Source organism: Pholcus phalangioides, unplaced genomic scaffold (genome assembly GCF_987345545.1).
Source record: "Pholcus phalangioides strain wild (caught in Gottingen) unplaced genomic scaffold, Ppha-v1.0 ptg000042l_1, whole genome shotgun sequence".
Taxonomy (NCBI): Eukaryota; Metazoa; Arthropoda; class Arachnida; order Araneae; family Pholcidae; genus Pholcus; species Pholcus phalangioides.
In genome coordinates, this window is record NW_028301628.1 from 8,421,413 (window position 1) to 8,448,785 (window position 27,373).

At 38.1% G+C, this 27,373-nt stretch overlaps 1 protein-coding gene across 2 annotated transcripts in view; it reads right to left on the bottom strand.

Annotated features, from left to right (window-relative positions):
* sog (chordin short gastrulation) overlaps positions 1-27,373 on the bottom strand; it is a 138,856-nt gene that overhangs the window by 98,760 nt on the left and 12,723 nt on the right. For both annotated transcript variants that reach the window (XM_089254566.1, XM_089254565.1), the window contains exon 2: positions 3,582-3,685. In XM_089254566.1, the coding sequence (XP_089110692.1) occupies positions 3,582-3,685 (104 nt within the window). The remainder of the gene's footprint in view (positions 1-3,581; positions 3,686-27,373) is intronic.

Here is a 27,373-nt window from a genome sequence, read left to right on the forward strand (position 1 = left end):
AAATTCGATTTGACCACTTCACCTGTTTTAAGAAGCTTATATAGCTTGCATATATATACAGGGTGACTACTTAATCCCCCTTGCCGCATTTTACTGGCAAACCGTTTATCTTAGAGGCATATTTTCAATGGTCGTTATTTGAAAAAGGATTCAAATAGCGTATAAGACTTATAAATCATTCATGTTACAAGGGGTTTTATAGTTATTAAAATAAAAAAAAAATAAGCTATTGGCCTGTCCTCAAAAACCCAATCAGAAAAGTTGCTGCCCTGTATCTTCTGAGGCCGACAAAGGAAATTCGGCGTTTTCGAGGTGCGATATTCGCCGAGATATTTGAATTCAGAAATCGGTGGAAAAGAACAGCATAAATAAGGGAAAGAAGTTATTTTGTTCTTTCCCAATATTCCTCCAATTTTTGGATTTAAATATCTCAGCGAATATTGCACTTTCAAATGAAATTTTGTTCATTTTTTTTGGCCGAGACAGGGCAGCAACTTTTGTAATTGGGTTTTTGAGGACAGGGTATCCGTGTAAAAAGTTAACATTTTTATTCTAATAACTACACAACCCCTGACAACATGCATGACGTATCTGAGGTCTACACGTTATTCGGATGATTTTTCTAATTGGAAGTACGCCTCTCTAGGATGAACGCTTCGCCAGTAAAATTCGGCAAGGGGAATTATGGAATCGCTCTGCACAGCTTATAACACGCGCAGTTTTCAAGCAATAGTTAAGAAACACTTAGAAGATTTGACAACGTAAATGAGGTATACCGTGGAGAAATTTAGAACGTGACAGTTTAATATTCGATGAGATATGAGCATTTTAAGTACTAGATTTTAAATTACTCATGAGCAGGAGGTATTAATTTACATTCGTTCATGCTGATAACGTTTCCCGCTCAGTTCGACTTGTAATGGTGGTCTCAACTCCAAGTAATTCTTGTTAAGATTTCCCGTTTAAAGCTTTTTCCGATACAGCTTTTTTCATGACGGTTTTTTGAAAAACGTTATAAGCGGGATCCACTGTTTATGCATATGTCTAAAATTTCAGAATAATTCCAAATATTTTTCTAAAAATTCCAAAAACCTCCAAAGTGTCCAATGACCTATAGCTATATAGTGTATGTACAGTACTAGAAACACACACTACGAATATACGTACAATAATGTCGTCGCGGTAAATTACGTCAACATCACGCAGTCGCTGGGCACAGAACCCCCCCCCCCCTTTATATTAAGGAAATATCTCAATGGCTCCCTGGGGCTCCATAAATTTCCAGTTGGAGTCGTTTTCCTGTCGTCTTTCCTCGTCGAGCGTAATAGAATTTATTTACTGGGCTCGCGGGGCTGACAGATTGCCCTCCATGGATCAATTAAAGAAGAGGGTTGGGGAGAATCTTATCGAATAACAAAGACATTCATCATGGTAAATAGATTGCAAGCAAAAGCAAGAGAAGAAATTGGATTGATTTCAATTGAGCCATTGGTATCATCATGTCCTCCTCATTTTTTATAAGCGAGTAGCACAGAGCTTTACCGCTGGTCCTAACTTAATCATAACATTGTTGAAAGAATCATTAATCTCAGAAAATTTTTGAAAGAATCACTAATTAGAACATTGTTAATCATCGATACTCCGAAAATTGTTGAAAAATTCATTAGTTTTGGAACATTGTTAAAAGAATCATTAATTGGAACGTTGTTGGAAGGTAATTAATCGGAACATTGTTGAAAGAATCATTAATTAGAACATTGTTGGAAGATAATTGATTGGAACATTATTGAAAGAATCATTAGTTAGAACATTGTTGAAAGAATCATTAATTAGAACATTGTTGGAAGATCATTACGGAAAGAATCATTAATTAGAACATTGTTGAAAGATGGCTAATCGAAGCATTGTTGAAAGATAATTAACCGGAACATTGTTGAAAGATAATTAACCGGAACATTGTTGAAAAAATCATTAATTAGAACACTTTTGAAAAATAATTACTCAGAACATTGTTGAAAGAATCATTAATTAGAACATTGTTGAAAGAATCATTAATTAGAACATTGTTGGAAATAATTAACCGGAGCATTGTAAAGAATCATTAATTGGAACATTTGTGGAATATTGTTGAAAGATAATTAATTAGAACATTGTTGAAAAAGTCAATTTTAATCGGGTCGTTGTTGAATAAAAAATCATTGTCAAGGAGCATCGCAGCAAAAAAAACATTATTTATTCAGAACATTGCCTAATTAACTCGTTATGAACTTTTCGAACAGCTATGACAAGCTTGGGGGGGGGGGAAGGAATAATTGAAAAATTTAACAAAAAATTGTTTTCTAAAAAAATTGAAATACTAGTCTCAACAATTGCCAACATATATAGAAAAGAAAAGAAAAAAACAACAACAATTCCTTGCCATTCGAAACGCAATTAAGAAAAAAAACTGACATTTTGTTTAAGAAATTGTTAAAAATAGAGTCTATACAGTCGATCCCGCTTACAACGTTATCATTTAGAACGTTTTCCCACTTAATATGACTCATTTTCGTGGTCCCAAATCTAAGAAATTATCATTAATACTTCCCGTTTGAAGCGTTTTCGCGCTTACAATGTTTTTTATGGCGGTTTTCGGAAAAACACTACAAGCAAGATCCACTATATATAGATTGGAAAGAATTATGCCATCTTTGATCGAATATGTCAATGTTGCCGGACGAAAAAAAAAATGTGTTTAAACATTTACGCCAGTTTTAAACATAATTAAAATTTAAACGAATTTTTTACAGAAAACAAAATATTTCCGCATCTTTTAATGGAATTCGTAAAATATGAGTATCCTTCGCACGAACATTGACTCGAAGAAGCGCTTCACACTCATCATACAAGAAGTGTTACTAGATCAAGGATGCTCAACGTTTGAAAACGTGCCGCGGGCCGTTCAAGGGCTCTCTGGAATTAGGCCCCATGTCACTTAAGTGATCTTTAGATGTGTCCCATATCACTTAAGTGATCTTTAGATGTGTCCCATGTCACTTAAGTGATCTTTAGATGTGTCCCATGTCACTTAAGTGATCTTTAAATGTGTTTCATGTCATTTGAATGATCTTTAAATGTGTCCCATGTCACTTAAGTGATCTAAGAATGGGTAACTTTATCGATGTGGCGCAGCACCGTAGGCCGCTTAAGTGTTCTGTTACTCAATTCGCTGCTCATCCAAGTATATATGCCGCGAGTCACTTTAACGGCCATATTCACCGACACAATTTAAACTACAATCGCAGGTCAAAGGATTGAAGATCGAAACGGATTGGTTAAATTGAGGATTTTAACCAATCCGCGTCGATCGCTAATCGTTTAAACTGCGATTTTAGTTTAAACTCTGTCGGTGAATACGGTCATTAGAGATCTACAAAAATGCCAGGGTCACACTTGAGTGACTTGTAAAAATGTTGCTTAGATCATTTTTATAGAATTAAGTTTGAGGTCGCGCCACATTAGATGACTCCGTGGGCCACGTTTGGCTATGGTTAAAATAGATGACACTCGGAAAAAAAAAGAGACTGCGTATGCTCACTTACCGGCAAACATTCGCACCTTATGCAGTACAGCATACCGAAAGGTGGCCCTAGATCTGGTCGCCATCTCTCTTCCAGTTCATAAGTGTTATTACCAAACTGGCAGTCTGCAAAAAAAAAATTATTATTATTATATACAGGTAATTCCATATTTGACCATATAATTATTACTTTGAAGGTCACAAAAAAACAGTATTACAGAAGATATAATATACAGGGTGTCCTGTAAGTCCTATTTTGGTCTCTATCTCATAAACCGTTTGTCGTAGAGATATGGTTTCAGATTTTTGAATTCAAATGTCTCAGAAAATATTGCACTTAGAATACGCCCCTGTCTTTAAAGGCACTCTTTTTTTACTCACACATGCTAGCACACTCTTCCACTCTTGGTCACTCTTTCGATCGCTCAGTGGCTTGCCATCCCGCTTTCTAGGTCCCCGCTTTTCGACATTCACATGCTTGCGCATTGTGCGGTCACTCCCATGCTTTCAAAATATTTAGAGCACTATTTTTGTCGCTCACCGACCTGCTATAGCGCTCTCCCGTGTCTCTTTTCGTCATTTACATGCTTGCATGCATACTGTTTCGGTCACTCACATGATTGCCTATCGATTATCTCCAAAATGTAATGACCTTAGTCTTCCTTACGCCTAGTAGCACCTCAAGTTTTTCAGAGTGTTTTTCCGTTGATTGTTTGTTCACGTTAAATATTTAGTTAGTTTCAAATACAGTCAAACTCGGTTATAAGGATGCTTATAATTTAGGACACCTTATAATTTAGGTTTCGTAAATTTTTGTCGCTATAACCGAGGTTATCATTTTCGAGAATTTATTTTGATGGGAAAAGTAATCAGACGCAATCAAACGCTGTGCAGGAAACTGTCACTTCACTATGATTAGGGTGACCATATTTGATAAAGAGAAAACGGGAAATTTGTGTCATAAATACGAGATACCACCAATTCTCATCAAAAACATAACCAACTATCAGAGAAATTGCCAAATATGGCTAACGAATATCCCTTGGTGAGAAGTACAGTACTAGAAAATATGCAGTGATTTAAAATGTATTTCATGTTGGGGATGGGGTAAAAAAAATTACATGGCCAATAAATGAGATAAATACATATACTTACTCATATTTATTTTCACACACAACTTATAAATTATGCAAAAACCTTCATCTCTGAATTCTATAGTGAAGGTTATAAAGTAAATTTCATACAAAAAAAACGGGACATTTTTGGAATGGAAAAAAAAATCGAAAAACAGAAACTACGGGGAAATACAACAATGTCCCTGTATACGGGTCAGGTTAATCAGGAGTGCCAAACACCGGAGTGTCAAACTTCTTAAAAATCCTTTTTTCATCATTAGGTATTAAAAACGACAAAAAATGTGTCGTTATATGCGAGTTCGTGGCATTTTCATGGACGTTATAAGCAAAGTTCGTTAACATTATTCTCTACGGTAGCGTTTCTTAAACTATGCGACGATGGCAGACATGATAAAATTATTCATTCGTTGTAATTGATAGAAGTAATACCATATGGATTCAAATAGAATTATACCTTCACATGCTTAGGTTCACCATACGTCATCGAGGAAACTGAAGGAAATTCCGATCTTAAATGCAGAGATTGCAATTTAATGCTTTAAATGCAATTTTCTAATTACTGATGGGGTGTGGAAGTAAAGGGCTCCTACAAATCGCAGTTATCTACGAATCTTATCATCAACAAAAATGTGCAATATGTCACGAAAAAAAATATTCAAATGATCTGATGACCATACTTCATTGAGAAAAATACGGTAAACTGGGATATTTTGAATAATAATCCGTAAAATACGAGAAATTGCCAATTATCAAAAAAAAAATGCCAATAGTAGGCACAATCACCGATGGTAATTGAAATTGCTAAAAAATTGCTGAAACGTTGAACCTGACAAATATGTTAGATCAATATATTTATAATTTTTGCTATAATTATCATAATATAATTTTATTGCATTAGGAAAACGCTGTGTGTATGTGTGGGTGTTACGAAGTTAGTGAGAATTACCAATTCGAATAAGTATCGTAGAAAAAACGGGCAAATGCATGAATAAAATCGGAACAACGAAAATTACAAGTGCGTCCCGTATACGGGACAAAAGTGGCCCGTCAAATTGTTTCAAACATTTTACTGGTCCTTGTTTTCAGAAAGGTTGAGGAAACACTGCTATATGGGGGAATCTGTGAAGACCCCCCCCCCCCCCACCAAATTATAGACGTTATAGCCGAAGTGTCGTTATAACCAAGTTTGACTATTTTTATGCGGAGGAATTTCATAATGAAGTTATCTGACGTCATGAGCACACAATTGGGAATTTATTAATATTATTATGTGTGTTAATAATGTCACATAAATACACGAATCAGTGCTCGTGGTAAACAAGATGGCGACCATCCAAGGGTGAAAACAAGAACCAAAAAGAAATTTCCGCCAACCGTAAGCAAGATGACAAGGTCACGTGACGTTTGTTTACTACGACCACACCCTTCCCTGGCCGACCAATAAGAAGACCCGATAGCAATTAGCATCATCACAGAGAGAAAGACTTTACATTTTATTTACCCATTTTTATTTTTTTACTTTTGTTTTTCAGTCTCATTTATCTTTCCCCTTCTTACTTACGTCATCGGGTTCTGTTTGGTGCTGTCGGTCATGATGGTGTGTGTGTGTGTGTGTGTGTGCTTTCTCTGTTGTGTCCAGGAAATGCGCATTCGCACCCATGAGTAACAACATCGTGGTGATGGTAGTTTAGCCCGTATAAAATACAGTAGTAGATAGAATAATAGTAAATGTGCGGGGTTTTGTTTTGTTTTTTACTGCATCATCATCGTTACTGCAGCGGATATCGTGAGAATGTTGCTTACTGAGCGGGATTGTCTGCGGAACAGACTGCAGACAGACTAGTGTATGTGGTGTGTGTGTCTCCGGTGTTACGAAGAACAAGCTAAATATGTAGATTTATCAGCTCACGGCGATTCATCTTCTTTTTTTTATGCAGCGACAGTGCACGCCGCTCAATGTGATCACATCGGGACTCGGGGGAAACTTCTGATAGCAATTACCGATTGACAGCTATATCCGAAAGAAATTCAAGAGTGAATTTCGCAAGAGACCGTGCGTTTGATCAAACGGGACAACGGTTTTTATTGCCCATATATAACTGGTTGTAAAATTTATTTATTCATTCACTCACAACAGACATCATCTCAATTACAGGTGATGAAAAAGGAAAAACGAAAACACATTCAAACACACAGAATATGCAAAGATATGAAAAGGGCGGATCAAATGCAAACGGAACAGTTGCTATTATTTTGGTTTATTTTTGTATACGTGAGTGATACTTTGTGTAGAGGTAGAGCGGGATATAAGCGGGGAATGGACTTGCCCTAGGTCAGCGGTTCTCAACTGGTGCTCCGCGGAGCCCTTGGGGCTCCTTGTGCACCCCCCAGGGACTCCGCGGACGCTCGAGAAAAATAAAAAAACACAGTAAAATTAAAAAATAATAATTATAAATATTTTTAAATGGTAAAAATAAATCGGTAACTGATTAATAATTTTAAAAATTCGCCCCTATACGGGGCTCCGCCATAGAAATTTTTTACTTAAAAGCGAGTTAAAAAAGGTTGAGAACCTCTGCCCTGGGTTATAGGGGTCTTCAACGTTTTGCACCCCCGAGGGGGCCACATCAATGTTTCCGTTAAGTTACCGCTGGCCACATTTAATGAGAGGGGGCGAATCACAAGGGTTGGGCGGCCGCCCCTCCTCCTTGCGGACATACAATGAGTTATAGTAAAATCTGACTTTATTTCGCAAAAAATGAAAAATATGTAAATATAAATTACATAGGCTATACAACTAAAACTATTCAAGAAGCAATCGCGTTAATTATTAATTAATTTGGCAAGTTCAGTGCTCGCTCAATCTGAGAATTTTGTTCAGTAACACCCCAGGGCTATCAATATCTGATATTTAAAAAAATCATCTTTCATCTTGAAACGCCAAACTCCCCTCGACCACTATTGACAAAAAAAAATTCTGATGAAATTTTGAACCGCGTGGTTCAGCTGCAGCTCCTTCAAACAATTCTAATAAATTATTCTCTTATGAATTTTCAAAGGAGAAAATGTGTGTGTGTGTGGGGGGGGGGGGGTCATTTAAGAATTGTCTTGCTCAAGATTTGATTTTTTTCTGTAGATATATAGAAAGAATGCCCAAAATTAACGACGATCACAGTGTCACAAAGTGGAATGCTGATTTCATTTTTCACTAATGAGTGTCTTAACGGGCCACTAAAATGTCGTCAGCGGGCCCCTCTACCCTAGGTTAATCGCACGGAATCACTTGATATGTGCCGGTGGTCAGAAGTCAGTATCGTCTCCAACAGGCAATCAGTTTTTTTTTTTCATCTGCTTCTGCAGAATGTTTGCGAGTAAAGAAGAGCAACGTGGCGTGCTATTCGTTTTTTTTTCTTCAGTGGCAGTTTGTGTTCGATTAAATGCATTGGCGTAAACGGAGGCAGTGTACGGTAATCATGCACTGTCATCGGTTCGCACTTCTTTACCGCACACCAACTTCGATCATATATCGGTGATTTCCAACCACTGGAATCGGGTGGGAAATGAAGGTGCCATTTATCGGTGGTCACCCCCGGGCTCGGTAGGTAAAGAACTTGTTTCTGATGTTCTTGGCCGGATTCGAACCCGTGGACCTTGACGGTAACCTTCATAGTGGAAGACGAGCATCTAACCACCGCGCCACTCGGACACTCCTGCGCAGGACTTGCACGAAACATTTCACAAACATGTGAGATAAATATGTGGCTAGCACACCTCAAAATCAGTTTTTCCGTGGGTTGAAGCTGCGGGTGTGGATCCGGCTTAACAGTCTGAGTGAATATCTAGTGAAATTTTTAGGGCCGTTGTACGATCGTCTGGGCATCCATGTTCGAACCCCGTTGACGGCACAGTGGTGGTTTTCTGTGGTTTTCTAGTTTCGAGGCGCGAATGGTCGGTCTCCCATTTAAAAAAGTCTCTCCGCAGAGAGCAGGCAGACCTACAACACGATACTGGCAAAACATGAAAATTCAAGTATTTAAATCTTTACTTCAGAAAATGGAAGCCAGATGCGTTAGAGCCGCACATACACACTCAGAACACATATTCCGGCATGTGGCAATTCGTTAGAAATCCCGTAGAGGAATGTGTACGGTTTGTAGTAGTAGTAGTAGTAGTAGTAGTAGTGAATTTTTAGAGCTGCCATGTTATTTTTACAACTGTGAGTGAAGTGCAATGATCAGATATTTGTACCGTTGTATACGTCTGTGGCTTTCAGTGGCAAGATTTTTTTAACGGGGGAGGGGGTAGCCACCGTCTCGCATTTACTCCTCGAAATTGGGAACCGCAGAAAACAAACTTCAGCTGATCACCAATATGCCACCGGTGGGGGTCCGAACCCGGGTACACGGTCATAGCCCGTCACTACGAGCGCACTGCGGCCATCGGTACTCTGAAATTTCCCCATTCAGTCGAAATGGGATTATTGATTGTATGTTAGTTTATATAACACTAGTATCATTTCAACGGTCACCCCTGAAAATATAGAAATTCCCCGGAAAGATTTTCTTCAACAACGTTAACACGCAATAACTTCCCCCTTCGTTTCACCGATACCGTTTTATACGAATCTATCTTGCTCGATGACGTCAGTGTGAGGATTCTTTATGTGTATCTGGAAAATTTCGAGATAATCATACATTTCATGTAATTCACATCCACGGGCCCGTACCGAAGACCCATAGATGTAGAAACACCTGTGTACAGTCTCAAAGCTGCATTGTATTGTGTTTAAAGAAAAAGGTGACTGATCTTTGTTCCGATTTCTATTGGTCGGAGTCATCAAACTGCCAATAGCCGCGGACCTTACGTCAAATAACTGCCAGTAAAAGTATAATAATAACATAGCAAAAAAATAAAGGTGTATGTATATATATAAGGCGAGCACGTAGCAAGTTTGTCGTGAAAAGCCGCAGCTGTGCAAGCTGCGAAGAATATGATGAGGAGGAGGAGGAAGAACATTCAATGTAAGCAGCATGTGGAATATAGATATTGAATATATGCCTCCCTTGTTTACTCGGGGGTGAGCGAACTTCATTTACACGAAAAAATGCGTACTTCCTTCTTCGGCCAGTAATCGTAGTCAATTTGGGCTAAGATATGCACCAACGGTGTTCAGCCTTTGCGACCAAATCCCGCAGAGGTATGTGGACGAGGTGCATGTGTGGTTGGTAGTAGTAGCATTTAGGATCGTGGTTCCCAAACTTTTGTCATTCGCGACGACGCCCTTGCCCTATTCATGTTTCATCTGCAGCTCTCAAGAATACTTTAGCAGATATTGTGCAGGCATAAAGGAACCACTTCAAGCACAAAAAGGCACACGCACATCACTATTTTTTCACGTACTCGGATATAACGACTCATTTTTCATCACTTTTGCTTTTTTTTTTATGGATTTTCTAAATAAATTCTTAGAATTAGAGCTCGTCATATTAAGGAAATATTCGTCTTTGGTTTTATTGATACCTAACGATAAAAGAAAAATGTACAGGGTGGGCAAAAAAGTCCGTAACAACTTTAAAAATGATTATAAACCGGGAAAATAACCGAAATAAAAAACGGTTTGCAGGGTTAGTATCGCTAGGTCACGGGAATTTTTTTTAAGACGGGGGGGGGGAAATAACGCCAAAAACTGCCGACAGGTGGTGCTGACGTACATAAGTCAAAGAAAAGATGCGCAAATAACGAACAGAATGCCTCCAAATCGTTTATTACAGCAGTATGTGCGCCACATGACCCCCTCCACAGGGGATAACACATTGAAGGCGAGTAACAAATCCAACAACGGCAGAGTGCAGCAGGTACACGTACACGGTTTATAACGGTTAACTGATTGTGGATTAGGAGCACAAGTTCTTAAAACCGTCTCATATGCATATTTCCACCGAAGTCGCTCGTACCGTCGCCACCTATCGACTGTTTTGAGTTTTTTTCTGTCAAAAAAATTCCCGTGCCTAGAAATACTAACCCTGCAAACCGTTTTTTATTTCGGTTATTTTTCCGGTTTTTATGAATTTTTAAAGTTCCAACGCGCGCGCGGACTTTTTGCCCACCCTGTATATTTATCGCATGTTTGACGCTCCAGCGTGCTAATTGGTATGATCCCGTATACGGGACTTTCCAGTATTTTTGCCTAACATTTTTTATCAAAACACCTGTTTTCAATGAAGCTAAGTTTAACTCTCAATGTATACTAAAATCGGGGATGGGGGTTCTAATTCTTTCTTATGAAATGCGTTTCAATTCACTGCAGACTTACTGTTACACTTCACTTTCCAACAAAAGTAATTTATACGCAATATCTGGCAATTTTGTTTGCAATGACGAACACTTCTGGCCACAATTGGCATTGACCCGAATTTATGATCTCAATACCCCGTGTTTTTCTCGATAAAATATGGTCATCCTGATATTAATAAAATAACAATTTCCTCAGTAATGTGAGGAAAGTGTTTCCTTGTGAATTTGAGCCGGTCTCCCGTTTAAAACAGTCTCTCCGCTGAGGGGCAGGCTGGCTTACAACACGATACTGACATGACATTAAAATTCAAGCATTTAGCATCTTTACTTAAAAATATAGGAAACAGATGGCAGCACCAATAAGAACACGCGAGCACAATTCTGACAATATAAATGCGTTAGGGCCACCCATACACTCAGAAAACACACACACATTGCGGCATGTACCGATTCGTTAGAAATTGCGCGGAAGAATGTGTACGAGGTGCATGTACGGTTAAAAGTAGTAGTACTTGATTGCATGTGACTATATTTTTTGTGTCAAATGGGTCTTGGAAATGTCGAACTCACTTATAACGACAAAAATCTGTGGAATCTTCAATGTCGTTATAAACGAGTTTGTTTATATTGCGATTATTCGCAGACAAAATATGCGGAATTTTCCAGAACAGTTTTCTGCCACACAAAACAAAAAAAGGCATTTCGATAACAGCAAAGCAGGCAGAAGCCAAACATGACAGAAAAATGACTCGCGACGGGATATTACAAAACCAACAGCGAAAAATGTTATCCAAGTTAAACAACGGACTATGTATGAAAAGCCATGTTGAAAACGACGACACACACTCATGCTCTCGTATGCGTGCGTGTGATGTTTGGTAATTACGATACAACCGACCGACCGACCGACCGACCGACCGACACAGCAGACATACGACGTCATAACGAGGAAGGCAGTGGGTGCACCACATAAAAATTCTGACGCAGATGAATTTTTCAAGAGGCCTCCTCTTGTTCTAAAACAACAACGAGACTCTTTGACAAGTTGCTTCAAAGAGGAACATCCTTGCGAAGCTCTCTTTGTGATGTTCTTGATGATGGTAGAGGAAGGGTGAATATTTCTCATAAAGAGCGGAAAGTGACATCACAAGCACACACACACGGGTGTTAATGAGCATTATTGTTACTAGGCGCGTAAAGAGATCTCGATTTCTTTACTTTACAGACGTTGCAGTAAATCCAGGACCCACACATTCGAGAGAAAAATTCACTTTGTCTGTGTCTGAAGTCAAGACATGCATGCTCAACCCGCTCAACACGTGGGTCAAATGTGGCCCTCAGAGTCACTTGATGTGGCCCGTGAAAGCATACCTAACTTTTTTTTAATCAACTTAGCGGCACATTTTTCTAGATCGATTGAGTGACCCATGGCGCTATTCCACATCACTTGAGTGGCCCATGGCATATTCCAAATCACTTGAGTGGCCCGTGGCATATTCCAAATCACTTGAGTGGCCCGTGGCATATTCCAAATCACTTAGGTGGCCAGGCGGCGCAGTTACAGAATCGGACTGACACGCAGCACATTTTCAGATAAGTTACTGAGTGGTTTGAGCAGTTTCACATCAATTAAGTGGCCCGCGGCACATTCTCAGATCACTTTAGTGACCGGCGTCATACTTATGGATTACTTAAGTGACCCGTAGCACAGTTTCATATCCCCGCGACACAGTGCCAGAGTACACATGCGGTCCCGGTACATTTCTAGATCACTCAAGTGACCTGCGGCGCTGTTCCAGATCATTTAATTAAGTGGCCCGCACTCTCTATAAGATATCATATGAGGGCTTAAAAAATATAGAACAACAATATCAAAATAATCCCTTAGGCCTGAAAGTATCCATGTTATTTAAAGGCGGATTTACGGTTTTGCTATCTGTGGGATATGCAAATTTTTCCCCTCCCCGCTTTTCTTCCGTTTGCCTGAATTGCTTTACCACTCATTCCTTAGATTTGCCACACCTCCGAACTTGCTACCCTGGGCCCATAGCTCGCTTAAATATGATTTCCCCCCCCCCCTCGCTTCCCGTAGATGCGCTTGTGTCTCTAAGTCACTCTTTTGTTAGTTCATATGCTTTCACACTCTTTTTAGTCACTCCCATGCTTTCAAACGTTTTTGATCATTAACTGATCTGGTCGCCCGCTCTCTACATGACTCTTTACGCCAATCAAATGCTTTCAACCTCTGGAGCACTCTATCGGTTGCTGTCTGACCTAGTTCATCTTTTGATCATTCACATGCCTGCATGCTTTCTAAGTCATACTTTTTGGCCACTCACTGACAATTCCCCTTCAATCTAGCGGAGTGCTCCCATAAAGTGGGAAATATAGCCCCGGGGGAGGTGGAAAAATCCAAAAGGGCGGTAAAAGCTTTTGGTTTGGCTTGAATTGGGGGCGATGAGAAGAAAAAATATTTTTTAAAAGGGGGGGGGGGGAATGCAACAACAAGTTCAAGAAACTATGCTCTAGGAAGGGGCGGACTTTTGGTTCTACCGCCTGTGGGCTTTACAAATTTTGCCGCCCTTCTCACATTTTTCTAACTTCCTTTCACCACTCATTCACTGCCCCTCCGAACTTAACACCCCTGAGCTATAGCTCATTTACCCCCTTCCCCCATGGTTATTATTGATAATCGTTCCCATATTGAATATTCTCATAATGACGATGTGAAAAGAAGGGCAATGATTGTTCGAAAATGGTCAATTCTATGTTGTTTTGTCATCGGCGTTGTAGGAAGGCACCCCACCTTGTGTTTCGCATCGCACACATACAAATGCAACTGCACGTCCACGGAGAGTATAAGGTGGCGCGGGAATGGCACCCAATCGCTATTAATACAACCCGTGCCCGGTTAGTGACGTATTTGTTTGTCAAAATAAGAAGAAAGAATTAAAAGAGGAGAAAAAAAGGCAAGCTCCCCAGTTAACCAACTGACTAATGATGGTAGCTAGAACAATGAATTACAAGTGCTCTATTTACGCCCAAATTCTTCTTCATCTAAACAAACAAATAAGCAAAAAATAACAACAACAACGAGGAAAAAAAACAACAAAGTGAAGTAAACTGCGCTTCCACTCATCAAGTTTTGAAGAAGGCGCGGGAAAAGAAAAATTAACTGAAAAAAATATATAAAGAAAAGGGTTTCCCACATCGCCTGAGAAACAGGACAAGAGGCGTTGAGACATTTGTTCGTTTGGAGGACACTTTTCGTTCGGTGTTCGTCTCAATACCTCAAAATTCGACATGTGACATTCCACAAGACACAAAGCTCCAAAGATACGGAGGCTAACGCTTTATATGGTCCTGTGACATGAACATTCGATACTTATTATTAGAGCTTGGATTATATGCTCTAGGACAGTGACCTCCAGCCTTTTTCCCTAGTCGCGAGCATTGCTTATATCCATCACCCCCTCGTACGACAAGTCTGACGTACCAGTAATGCGTGGAAATCAGAATGATTTCAATCCTTCGATGAAAATTTGTGCAAGTTGGTTTACTTGGAATTTTAATCAAGTGCTCGCGAGAAACGAAATCGGACACTCGGAGCATCGAGCACTCTGGGTGTTTCAGAGTTCCCGTGCGAGTAACCGGTTGGAGATGCCTGCTCTAGAAAGTAGCAAAATATGCGCTTAAAAAAGCACTGAAATGTGCACTAAAAAAACGATGAAATACGTATAGATGGGACAAATGTTCGGCTGCTATCCAGTATTTGGTTCGGCTGAATAATGATTAGATATTCGGTTTGAATATCTGTGTAAATCTAAGTACATCAACTAATTTTAAAATATTATATCAATTGTGGAATTTTTCCCATGAATTAAAAATTTGTTGATTATATTTTATTTTGTGGTGTGTATCCCTTTCTGTGAAAGTGGTTATGACAGGTTGAATTTCTACGACTGGGAAAACGTGGAACTGAAAAAAGAATCCCACTGCAATAAGGTGGAAGTGAACGTGAATCAATTATACAGGGTTTCCCGTAAGTGCTAATGCGGCGTTTAACTTATCAACCGTCCGTCGTAGAGGTATGATTCCAATTTAAAAAATGCTGAAAATTCGTTCAAAAATTACCCTGTACCATTTCTGAGAGTGAAAATGCAGTGTGTAACAAAATAAAAATAAAAAGTATACGGTTCCCCTTGTCCTCTAACTTCCAGTTGAAATGTTGTTGCCCCGTATCTCCTCAGTGTAACAGGGAAAAATTACATTTCTAAGTGAAATATTCACTGAGATCATTGAATTCAAAAATCAGAGGGGGGGGGGGAAAGGAAAGAACAGCAAAAAGACTAACGGACAATGCTCCTTTCCCTTATTTATGCTGTAATTTTCCCACAACTTTTTTCTCCAGTTTCTGAATTCGAATATCTCAGCAAATATTGCACTGAGATACGTGGAAGTTTTTTTTTTTTGTTGTCATCAGGAGAGAGACCGGACAAAAACTTTTTAATTGAAAGTTTAGAGGACAGAAAGAACGTGTGTAATGAAAATTTAGATTTCTATTTTTATTTTGTTGCACATTTTCAGTCTCAAAACAGAGTGATTTCTGAACGCCTTTTGAGCATTTTTTAAATTGAAACTAGACCTCCATGACGGACAGTATATGAGATATATGCCGCATTAGCACTTACAGGACACCCTTTATACACAAGTTCACTAAATGAAGGATGTATCTAGACAAGATATGCATCGAGAGCTACTGAAAAGGGGCAAAGAATATCTAAAGAGGAAAAATAAGAAAATGAGTCGTAACTTTTATGATCCATTACTAGTTGAGAGTAAGTAATAGTTGACATTTTATTAATTAGATTAATTAGATAAAAGACGACATATCATCGTGAAATTTGATTGTCAGTATCATTGCAGTAAAAATATTTCGATTGCCAGTTTTTTAATATTTATTTAAGTGATAAATTGCATAATTAAAATTAAATATCAATCATTTGAAAAATTACCAATAATTTTATTTTCAATTAAAAACACCAATTTTATTTATAATTATGATGTATTTTAAGAAAATTGATAATCGGCCACATCATTATTCGTCCCATTCCTAGACATGTACACTAAAACAAGATGAAATCCGCACTAGAAATGAAGAGAATCAAGTTTTGAAGCAGGCGCTGGAAAAGAAAAATTAAGAGAATGTTCCTATCGCGTCAAAGAAACATGACAAGAGGCTTTGAGACTAAGATATTTGTTCGTTTGAAGGCCACTCTATTATCTCTCTCTCACACACAATATTTCAAAACACGAGATGCAAAGAATAAAGCTTTATCATCGACCATATTCAATCCACTACTACTACTGCTAAAGCACGCATGCACCTCATCCACCTTCCTCTGCGGAATTTCTAACGAATCGGTGCATGTCGGAATCAGCGTGTACGTATTGTGAACCTAACGTAAAATTTGTTTTCGGGATGCCTGTTATGTGTAGTGCTTCCACCTGCCGTCGATTTTTCTACCTATGAGTGAAGTGCAATGATTGAATAATTGTACTGTTGTGTGTGTGGGACACAGGTTTCTCTGTGGTGAGAGCAACAATCTGCTGCTCGATGTAGGTCTCCTCTAAATTTTTCCGTTTATTTTTTTCTGTATGATGCTTTTGGCATCTGGTTGACTCCAGCCACCTTTCGGATCTCGTGATTTTGTTTGGGGACATCTTCTCGGACATCTAACACCACGGGGGGGGGGGGGGATTACCAATCCAGAATACTCGTAGTCTATATCCAGCGCATTGCCATTCTAGACGTTTTTAATTCTTTCCATGATATCATATACTTTTGTTTGGCTCCTTATCCACGTGATTCGTTTTCTATCTCTCCTTGGGATGCCTAGCTAAAATGGCATACATCTTTCCCATGCTCCTTTGTGAAAGGTCTGTATTCTTTATGTGAGCGTCCATGTTTCTGCTCCATAAGACAGTGCGTGCTGGTAGCACATACTGGTTGAATACTTTTCTTTACAGGCATAGTGGCACATTGCTCTTCAGAATCACACAGTTTTTACCAAAAGTGCTCCATACAATCCCGATTCTTCTGTTTCATTGACGATGCTGTTGTCTATGGAAATTTAGTGTCCTAGGTATACATAACTTTGTAAAAGCTTTATATGGTCACCAATATGTGCGACATGAACTTTTGATATTTATTATCAACACCCCGATAATATGCACTAAAAAGTAGCAAAATATGTACTAAAATAAAACACTGAAATACGCATTAAAAACGATTAAATATGCTCTAAAAATAAAGAGAAATCTGCACTTAAAAATCCCAAGATATGCCATGAAATAAAAAATGTGTGGAAAAAATGAAAACAAATTCACAAAAGTTATGAAAATATGCATTTAAAAATGTCGAGAAATACAGTAGAACCTCTGAATTAAGGACACCCATAGGACCAAAAATTTGTCCGCTAACGGGGAGAGACTGCTAATGGGGAGATATGATATAATATAGTGTAACCTCGTTTATATGACTTGAATTAACGGCTTGAAAATTAAAAAACGACGTTTGGCTTCGGTCACAGTTGGTTCCCATATATGTTAATGTTAAAATGTATATGTTACCGTGCGTGAAAGTGATACACTGGTGGTTATGCATAATCACCAATTGTGTCGATAAAGAAAGATTGATTACATTTTTCACTGCATTCATCTCTTTTACCGGTGATTATGCATCATTCACAAATAAAATTGGAAAGTATGATGAGCAAGGAAAAATTTATGAACTATACGTGGGTGGCATTGCCCCCCCCCCCAGTTTCAAAGGTGGAGTCGACTAATCTAATATATATATATATGAACTTACATCATCATCATCGTTTCCCCCCCTCCCAGACTTCCAAGTCTATCTCTGCCTATAACCAGGGAATAAGAAACGTGTCCGTTAACCGCGCATGATGGGAAAATACCATGACATCAAAATGTAATTGAATAAAAATCCATTTAAAAAATATGAAGGAAACTGTTCAGTTCACGAAATGAAGCAAAAGTCTGAGATTTCATTAATTAACTCTCCTTTTAAATTGAATTGTAGATTTAAAAAATTTGAAAATTAATATTTAAGTTTTAAAATTTAATTTTAAATAAGATTGAGAGTCAATAAAATCTCCAACTTTTTCGTCATTTCATGAACTGAACAGTTTCTTTCATATTCTGAATTGATTTTTAATTCAATTGCAGTACATTGATGTCATGGTATTTTATCATGCACGCAAGCTGTTTTTAATGTTTCTTTTTTGAAAATTTACAAAAAAATTAGGTATCCGAGATATATAAACCTTATACTAGCATAGGATAGCATATACAATCAAACCTATGCGTAAAATACTTAAAATAAATCAATGATTAAATGGTATTTTTAATGATATTTCTATTTTAGTTTCTCACCATGTTGAAAGGTATAAGTCCCCTTAAAGGGTAAAAAAAAAATTTTTTTGCCGTAAAGTGTGAGAACCAAAATAAAAGTAGAATCTCGCCACTCCTCGATGAATCAACCACCACCAATAATCTCGTATACCTGCCATCGGTTCTTCCGTCCTTATCGATGACGTCATATTCACTCGTGATCTTTAACATGTCCTTGTATTACTATTCATTTTTTTGCTTGTACCCATGGAAAGAAATATTCACGTTTTCGATGCATATCATTACAATTTTCTTCCTTTTTCCCACACTATTTATTTCCTCCACAACGGCTCTTATGAAGTTATTGTTGCTCGGTCACATATTGTGGAGAGAGAGAGAGAAGGGGTGAAAGCTCAGCAAAACCCACCTGCGCTGATTAAGAACCCCCTTTTGTTTTTCTCTGTTTTTTGTTATTATTTTCTCGTTCATTTATTTAAAACCATAAACAGAAGAAAACAACTCTTCACGCATCTGTATTTGAAATTCAAAACTTGTCCGACCTATTGCCTGATCATAAATTTTTCAAGGGATTTTAAACCAGTTTCCTTCAGTAGTTACTTATAGATGTATACATATTTTTCGTTGCTTAATTATAATTATTATATATTACTTTGCCTATGCAACGCGCGTCTTTTTTGTTTTCCTCTATTTTTATTGACTGGCTACTGTTGCCTATTCAGTGTCACGATAGTCACGGTTTGTTTTGAGGCGATCAAGATCTCATACTCGATTTAAATCTGTTCAAAACGTTTAATTTGTTGTTACCATTATATATTATCAATCGTTTTAATTGAAATACGTAATTTATACAGGGTGTTCTGTTAATGTACCGACAAACTCAGAGGGGTTGATAGTAGATACCATGGGGAACAAAAATTGCAATGGAACACGGTGTTGCAAACCACGTTGAGAGGGTGAAAATCGCGGAAACCGCATGCATGTTTTCGATCGTAAGTAGGATGATGCGGACAACGCCTCATCGGATATTGCTGTTGGTACATCCGCTGTGCTAAGTGCCCATTGCCATGTGCTAGACCGTTAATCAGATGCATATCAGAGTATTCCTCGTTCGTGTAGTCAGCCATCATGATACTCATTAAAACAGACAACTAACTGCTGTGCCCGTGATTACTATCCCAATAATGCTAACTTACGTCGTCCGCAGCACGTGTTCCTACCCCAGCGTATGCGTTTCGTGACGCTGCTTATGTCAGATATGGTGAGCGAACTCACGAACGCATTCAGCGATCAACTGACATCCCCCTTTCGTCTCCTCTGGACTCAGAGCCTGCATGCGTTTTTCGCGATTTTCACCCTCTCAACGTGGTTTGCGACACCGTGTTCCATTGCAATTTTTGTTCCTCTCGACTAACAACCCTCTGAGTTTGTCGGTCCATTAACAGAACATCCTGTATAATTAGGAACTAACTGTCGTACTTTTTTGCGTATGTACTGTAGTTTCGGCTTCCTTCGTTCCTTCGTTACGAGTACTTACACTTAGCATTTCTTGGTTACAATTAGGGCTGGTCGAACCAATCGATTAATCGGGGTTGGTTAATCGATCAATAGTTAATCACCGTTAAAAAATTTTAATTGAAATAATCGGCTTGATCAGTCCGATTGAAATTTTCGTAAAAAGGGTTGGTAATTTAACGTGATTTGTTTAAAACGAAACCGATTAGAGATGTCTTAAATTCAGGATGTTGAATTTTTTGAAGAGTGCGTGTGCAGACCGTTCTTCATCGGTTTGAATACTTGTCGCGGGCAACTACATTGATCTGATGTATCGCTGGCTGCTTAATTGACACTGCGGGGTGGCCCACTCAAGTGATCTGAAATGTGACACGGACAGTAAGCGTGTGTCGCGGGGCCACTTAAGTGATCTGGAACAACGCCCCAGGTCATCTAAGTAATCTTTAATTGTGCCTAGAGTAACTTAAATGATCTGTTAATGTGCCGCGGACCACTCAAATGATCTGTAAATCTACCGTGAACCACTTAAGTGATGTGCACCTGCATCGCGGCTCACGTAAGTGATTTCGTAATGTGCCGCTTAATTCATTTAAAAAAAATTAGGTATGAGGTCGCGGGCGATATCAGATGACTCCGAGGGCCGCGATTGGCCCGCGGGCCATGGATTAAGCATGTATATTTTAAATCATGTACGTATGAACGACATTTCGGATAATTCCATGACCATATTTAAGAGTATTTGAATCAGCGTTTCGATGAAATTTTTCGGCATGCGGAAATACAAGTCGATTCAACGAAACCCAGTGACGATTTCAATTTCAAAAGAATTCGATGGGAGTTTTAGACGACATGAGACTGAAATTTATTGCCCCGACGATGAACAGTAGTTTTTTCGTATTCTTGGAAGCATCAGCTCCTCTCCTCACAAGTACCTTTTGGGAAGAGTTCCTAGGAAAACAAACAACAGTATTGTGTCGAAAGTAGTTTCGAAATCAGTGACTAACTCAAAATAACAGATTTAAAGAGAAAAAAAACGACAAGATCAGCAAGTGAAGAAATTCCAGATTTTCACAAAATTTCAGCACATCAAATTGCTTCGAGCGGGTGGCCGTAATTTCGTAATTTATTCCTATAAACCCATTTATGACTGTCATTGCATTTCCAACGATTTGTTTTAAAATTTTCTCGACTAATTTTCATACAAATTTTTCTATGAAATTTTAACATTTTTGGAAATTAAAGGGTCTAATGAGTAGCAGTAGTCTTTTCTTTTACATTTGTTTACAAAGAAATTTAATTTTTTATAACTTTTTTCAAAAATGAAATTTTTGGGAAATTTTATCCTGATTTTGGATATGGATATTTTTTTTTCCCATCACAAAGAACAAAAATAATTTTTCTAAAAACAGAAAAAAAGTAATCATCTTCCATTTTTTTGTCACATGATACGCGAGATTTCCTAAAAATCATAATTACTAATTGTTTTAATTAAATTAAGTTAATTAATTTATATTATTTAAAAAAGTTAATAATTATTGTAAATTCATGTTAATTACAAAGAAAACATACTAAATTAGCTTTAAGTTTTTTTGAAACTTCGGATATCAACGATTCCAGCACACAATATCCGACTATGCGGGGAACAATTCAATCGCTATTTTACATTAATGAAGTTTGTATATTGAAAAGTGATAAAGTAACAATATTAATAAAGCTTCTCGAATTAATCAGACATGACAAAAAATGAAATGAAAATTATATTTAATTACAATAATCAATCGCAATACTGACTTTTTATTAGGAAAGTTAGCGCCCTCTATTGGCTCAACAGAGAATAAAAATAAAATAATTAAATTTACGTATTGAAGACAACCTGAATGCCTAGTGCCTACTCTCAAATGTATTTTTCTTTTTAATTTTAACTTAGTGTAACGTATTTTCCATTAACTTCAAATGTTTGATTCGATAAAAGCATTATGTGTGTAGTGGTTGATGTGTGTTAACAGTTGACGCGTGAAATATAATATTCGATTAAGCGGGGAGTAGTCATTGAAATTATCATATCAAAGCGGGGAAATTTAACATTGTCTCTATGGGAGAAATTTTGGTGTGGGAGGATATATATCCGTTTAAGAGGGTTATCTGTTATCCGATTGAGAGAGAGCGGGCCTGACTGCATGTTGGTGCAAAAAAATTGTGCAATTTTCAGTCACATGAAGGAGTGATCAAAAATGGGATAATTGTTCACATCTGGTGAATAGTTGCGTGAAATTAATGGAATATATTTTTACAGCATCAATCAATATTATATGGTTACGAAAAATATTCGATTGAAATTTGATTATTCAGTCGATTAATCGATTAAAAATTTCGATTAATCAGTTGAAAGGTTTAATCGAGTTCCAGCTTTAATAATAATAGTTAACCGACCGTTGACCAGTCCATTGAGGAGGAGCGGCTCAAAACAGGAACCGATATAATCTCATAGTTTTAATAACAGTCGATGATCGATAATCAAAAGAAAAATAATAACTTTTGTAAATAATTTATATCATAAAAATTTTAAGATCTTTTTTCTTTTTTTTTAATCATGAAAAAAAAAATAACTATCGGCATGAAATTTATTTCGTCATCCAAGAAAATGATCCTTTAAAACAATGAAAGAAAATGACGAAATAATCGTTCCAGAAGTATAATATGTAACAGAGAGAGAGATTGTGGGGTGGAAAGAGAGGCGAGACAAGAAAGACACACGCCATTTAAATTACTACAGATGTAATGACACCGAAGATGAAGGGAGGAAAATAGTCCTTCAAACAAACAAGCAAACAAACAAATGCAAACAAACAACACCAGCAAAAGAAGAAGAAAAAAGGGCTAATGGTCAAAAGATAAAACAAAAAAGAAAACAAATCACACCGAGAATGAGTCATTGCTTATATATGTCATATATTATCATCGACAAGCGGCACAAATAAAACAAATCTTTCGGACATATTTGATGGCGAAAGGAGAGAGGCACACACACACGCACGTAGGTAAAGGGTGGATGAGATGGCGGCGGTACCTCATAAATGGTCGGCGTCGGAACCTAAATCATAAGCCAAGGTAACGACAGCGCATTTAAGAACACTTTATTACAGTCAGTCGCCCCTATCAGAAGCAAATTTACTTTCTGTACAAGCGCGATAAATACGAGAAATGCTAGATGGTCATTCATTATTCAACCAGTTATGAAATAGGAGGGTTTTATCTCCCTACCCTCGAGACTTTTTCCATCATCTTCATCTTCTTTCACCACTAACTCTTCTCCCTCCCCCCCCCCTTTTCGGTCATTTCCCCAGGGATCCGCGACATATTGAATAGAGCGACATTCATCAATCACTATTTTTTTCTAGGGGTTTTTTTTTATTGTTTTTAAAATTATGGCAAATGATTTCGGATAGTACGTGTGATTATAATCCATTTTTCACACAGAGTCCACAACAGAAAAGATGCCAAACGAGGTGGCTGATAAAAAAACGATGGTTATCAAATACAGTCAAACCTCGATATAACGATATTCTGCGAACGAAGAAAAAATATCGTTGTCCTCGAGCGATTATCGTTATATCGAGAGGCAATAGTATTCTTACGTGTGATCAAATTTATGATATTGTTGTCACTTTTTTTCTACATCGGCATTGTTAATACCACCATACAATGCGCTTTTCGTATTTATTCACCGCAATAAATTGTATAATTGATTAGTTTATTTTCACTTTGGATGCATTGCCCCTGTAATGAAGTTTATCGCATTCCACTTTTGTGTCTTTATACAGAAAGTAGCAATACGAATAGCTTCCTTTAGCTTTCGGCTGTCTTTCAGTGCAAAATATCTATGTTATTAGACGCCTTCAGAAGAATGGAAACAAGTGACGAAAATAAAACTAAATTCAAAAAATTTTTTAGCAAAATATAAAAAATATCTTTTTTTTTCACGGTGATTTCAAAAATCTTCTAAAAAATATCGTTATAGAGGGATTCATCGTAGTAAATGATGTCACTGTATCGAAAAGAGTTTAACATTAGATTATAGGCAATTCCAAACAAGATTTGAAAAAAAATATACAGTACATTGTTCTGGAGGGATTTATCGTTATATCGAGCATCGTTGTAGCGAGGTTTCAATGTATAACTCAAGTACAGCAATTCAAAATGAGAGCAATTGTCCCGAGAAAACTAAATACACACAAAACATAACTAATAAAAAACGTGATTATGATCAAATAAAATACACTGCCCATAAAAAATTGCGGTTTTCTTAAAAAAGTATGGATAGCTCCTAGATTCATTTCCTTATAAACGTAGTATTCCTTTCTAACCCTTAAAATGCGTAGCCTTGCATACGTGCAAAGGGTTCTTTAAACGTTCATCACTGCAGCCAGCTTGAAGATAAAAATTCAGAATCACTTTTACATTTTAAGATAAGGTCATTTTCTTCCCATTTCATAATTTGAATATGCTGGTAGCTGTCCCAATTAACGATGGCAAATCTGTTTGTTGCGGAGCATGTGTGGCTGTGGTTTCGCTAATTTGTTAAAATTGTTTGTTTGCATTTCTTGTTTTTTTTACGTTGAACTTTGCAACTCGAATTTTTTTTCGTACTATAGTTTGAGTCACGAAGAAGGTAGTTTGAAAGGTAAAAATTTTACTTTAATACATTTTTATTTCATATGTGATTTTTGAGAGATGGGCTCTGTAAGTCCTCCTTAAGGCCCTGTATAAGCAGTAAAATTAGAAATAGCTCTTTTTAAACTACTTTTTCTCAGCTTTTAATACGTGTAATGAATCATGAAAAAAAATTATCAGCCGGAAAAAAAATTGAGCATTTAGGGGTAAAACGTGTCAATTGTGGTATAATTCGCAACATCCGGGAATAAGCTGTTACATTTATAAACAATAGTATAGTATAGTATAGAACCGAGCACCCCCAGGCTCTGTCGCTTTTGCGATATAAGCTCATTGATCGTGAGATCGTGGGCGTGCCGGAAAAAAACTCAAGCCGGCCGGGACCAACATCCACACCCCCACACCCAAACCCCCAATCCGGCACATCACCGCTCGACAATTCAGGACAGCACCGCGGGCGCAATCCCCCGCGGTGCTGTCAATATAAACAATACTCTTAGAGAAAAATTCCCCCTCGACACCACCTGTAGTCCCTTAGTAATCGATATTGGTGTCCCCTTGTCGCAACACTAGACTGACGGTGCATTAGTATTTCATAGTCCATTCTATCCCAGCCCGTTGAAAACTTTAAAAACTTCAATCATACCTCCCCCCCCCCCCCCCGACACCTGCGTTCTTTCAATGTAAACATACTCAGATCCAATATAATCAAAAAGTAATCTCTAAATCGAATCTCTCTCTTCATAAGCCCAATCCCCTTTTGCCAATAAAGGCGCGCGCGACTCTTCTTCACCCCCCCCACCAAACCAAGTCTGTAGGTATGGTCTCCGAAGCCTTACTGCATACTCCAGTCCACGACGAACTAAGCCACGGAAAAGTGAAAGAATGACTAATAAGGAGAACGGCGAAGATACTTTTCAAGAATGAAACCGGGCATTCTATATTCGTACGGCTGAATAATTTAATATACGGCTGAATATTTAATAATAATATTTTTTTGACCACGGCTGAATAATGTTCAGAAACCTAAGAAACTCCTCAATGAGAATTACCAAATCGGTGACCCTAGTTGCATAAGGGATAGTAATACCACTCAACTCATCAGTGAAACGTGGGTTGTTTGAAACAAAATGAGCGACCATGCGCTTATCGACACTGAAGTTCATGCTCTATTCATCAGCCCATGCTGCAAATATATTCAAGTTCATCTGGAGCAACTCCCTATCGCTTGGATTCCCCACTACACCCCCCCCCCCCATTCGCTTTACGTCGTCTGCAAATTTTCTAACAAACTTATCGATACCCTGATCGACTTTTTCGATAAAAAGGTAAAAAAGTATGGGTATAAGGACACGTCTCCTTGAAGGACTCCACTTTTGACATCTGTCCAATAAGAAAAATACCCGTTCAGACCTATCTCTCAATCATAATTCTATCCAATTCAAGAAGTTGCCTCCAGTCCCAATCTCATGCGAACGCTTCAAAAGTTTACCATGTTGGATCCGATCGAATGCCTTCTGGAAATCAAGATACACAACGTCGAAGTTTTTGCTTTTGTCCGGAGACTTAGTCACATGATCATAAAAAGAAGGGGCAGGGTTGGTGGCATCATGGCACTCATTCGACTTGAAGGGGACAGCTTGGCCCAGAGCGAATCCGAGGAGATGTGTCGAGGGGTGGGAGTAAAGGCCGTACGGGGACCATACATAATGGGTTATAACTCTGCCCATGCGGAAGTCGGGCACACATTTTTACACATTCATTGATTATCAGTACACACGCCATGATCAATTTCTGAAGTTTCTATTAAGACTTGACTGATTTGCCTAGCCGAGTCATGAACTGACCAGACCTGACTTTGGCCATGAGACAAATAAACTGACCTTAATTTCGATTTAGCTTTCTATTTAGTCACATGAATAGAAAAAGAAAAGAGAAAAAGGTCCCAACATTTTTGCTAATTTAATTTGATTATGATTAATTATTCACGATACTCATCAACTAAGGATTTATTAATCCTGATTAATGTTTCAGTTATAACTCGGAACAGTATTATTGCGATTGATTATCAAAAATAATGATCAATAATTATCAATTACAATTTCGAATTGTAACATCAGAAGCAGTACATTATTGTCATGGTTGGTGTCGATGTCCGACCACACCAAGATTCAGTTTAACGCTTCGCATTTATAAGCTCAAACTGTATAATCCAAAGGATCTACAATTTTTCTTGAGCCTCTCGTAAACATTGTGTCTGCCCATAAGCAAAAGAAGAGCACTCGTATCCGAAATATGCTCAATGATAAATCGGCAACGCAATCAATCGGCTCTAGCATGAAGAGTTTGATTGGACAAAACGTTCGATCACTTTTGAACGGTTCCATGTGAGCACCACTTTTTGATCTTTTCCGAGTCAGGAGCACCGTAATATACCACCACCACCAAACCAGAACATGGATCCCACTCTGTCCTAAAGAGGGAAAATATGCCACCGGTTAATTGATCTGCATCTGTGTCGCAGGTCACTAGAGTTACCTGCAACTGGGCCGCAAGTCACTCAGTTGCGCTGGAACTGTGCCGGAAAATATGATATGAGTCAATTAAGTTCTCTGGAAATGTGCCGCGGTGATCTGCAAATACGCCGCGGGTCAATTACATTTTTTGGAAATGTATCGCAGGACACTTGAGTGATCTGGAACTGGGCCGTGGAACATACTCCGCGGATCAATTAAGGTGAGACAAGTGATCTCGAACAGCACCGCGG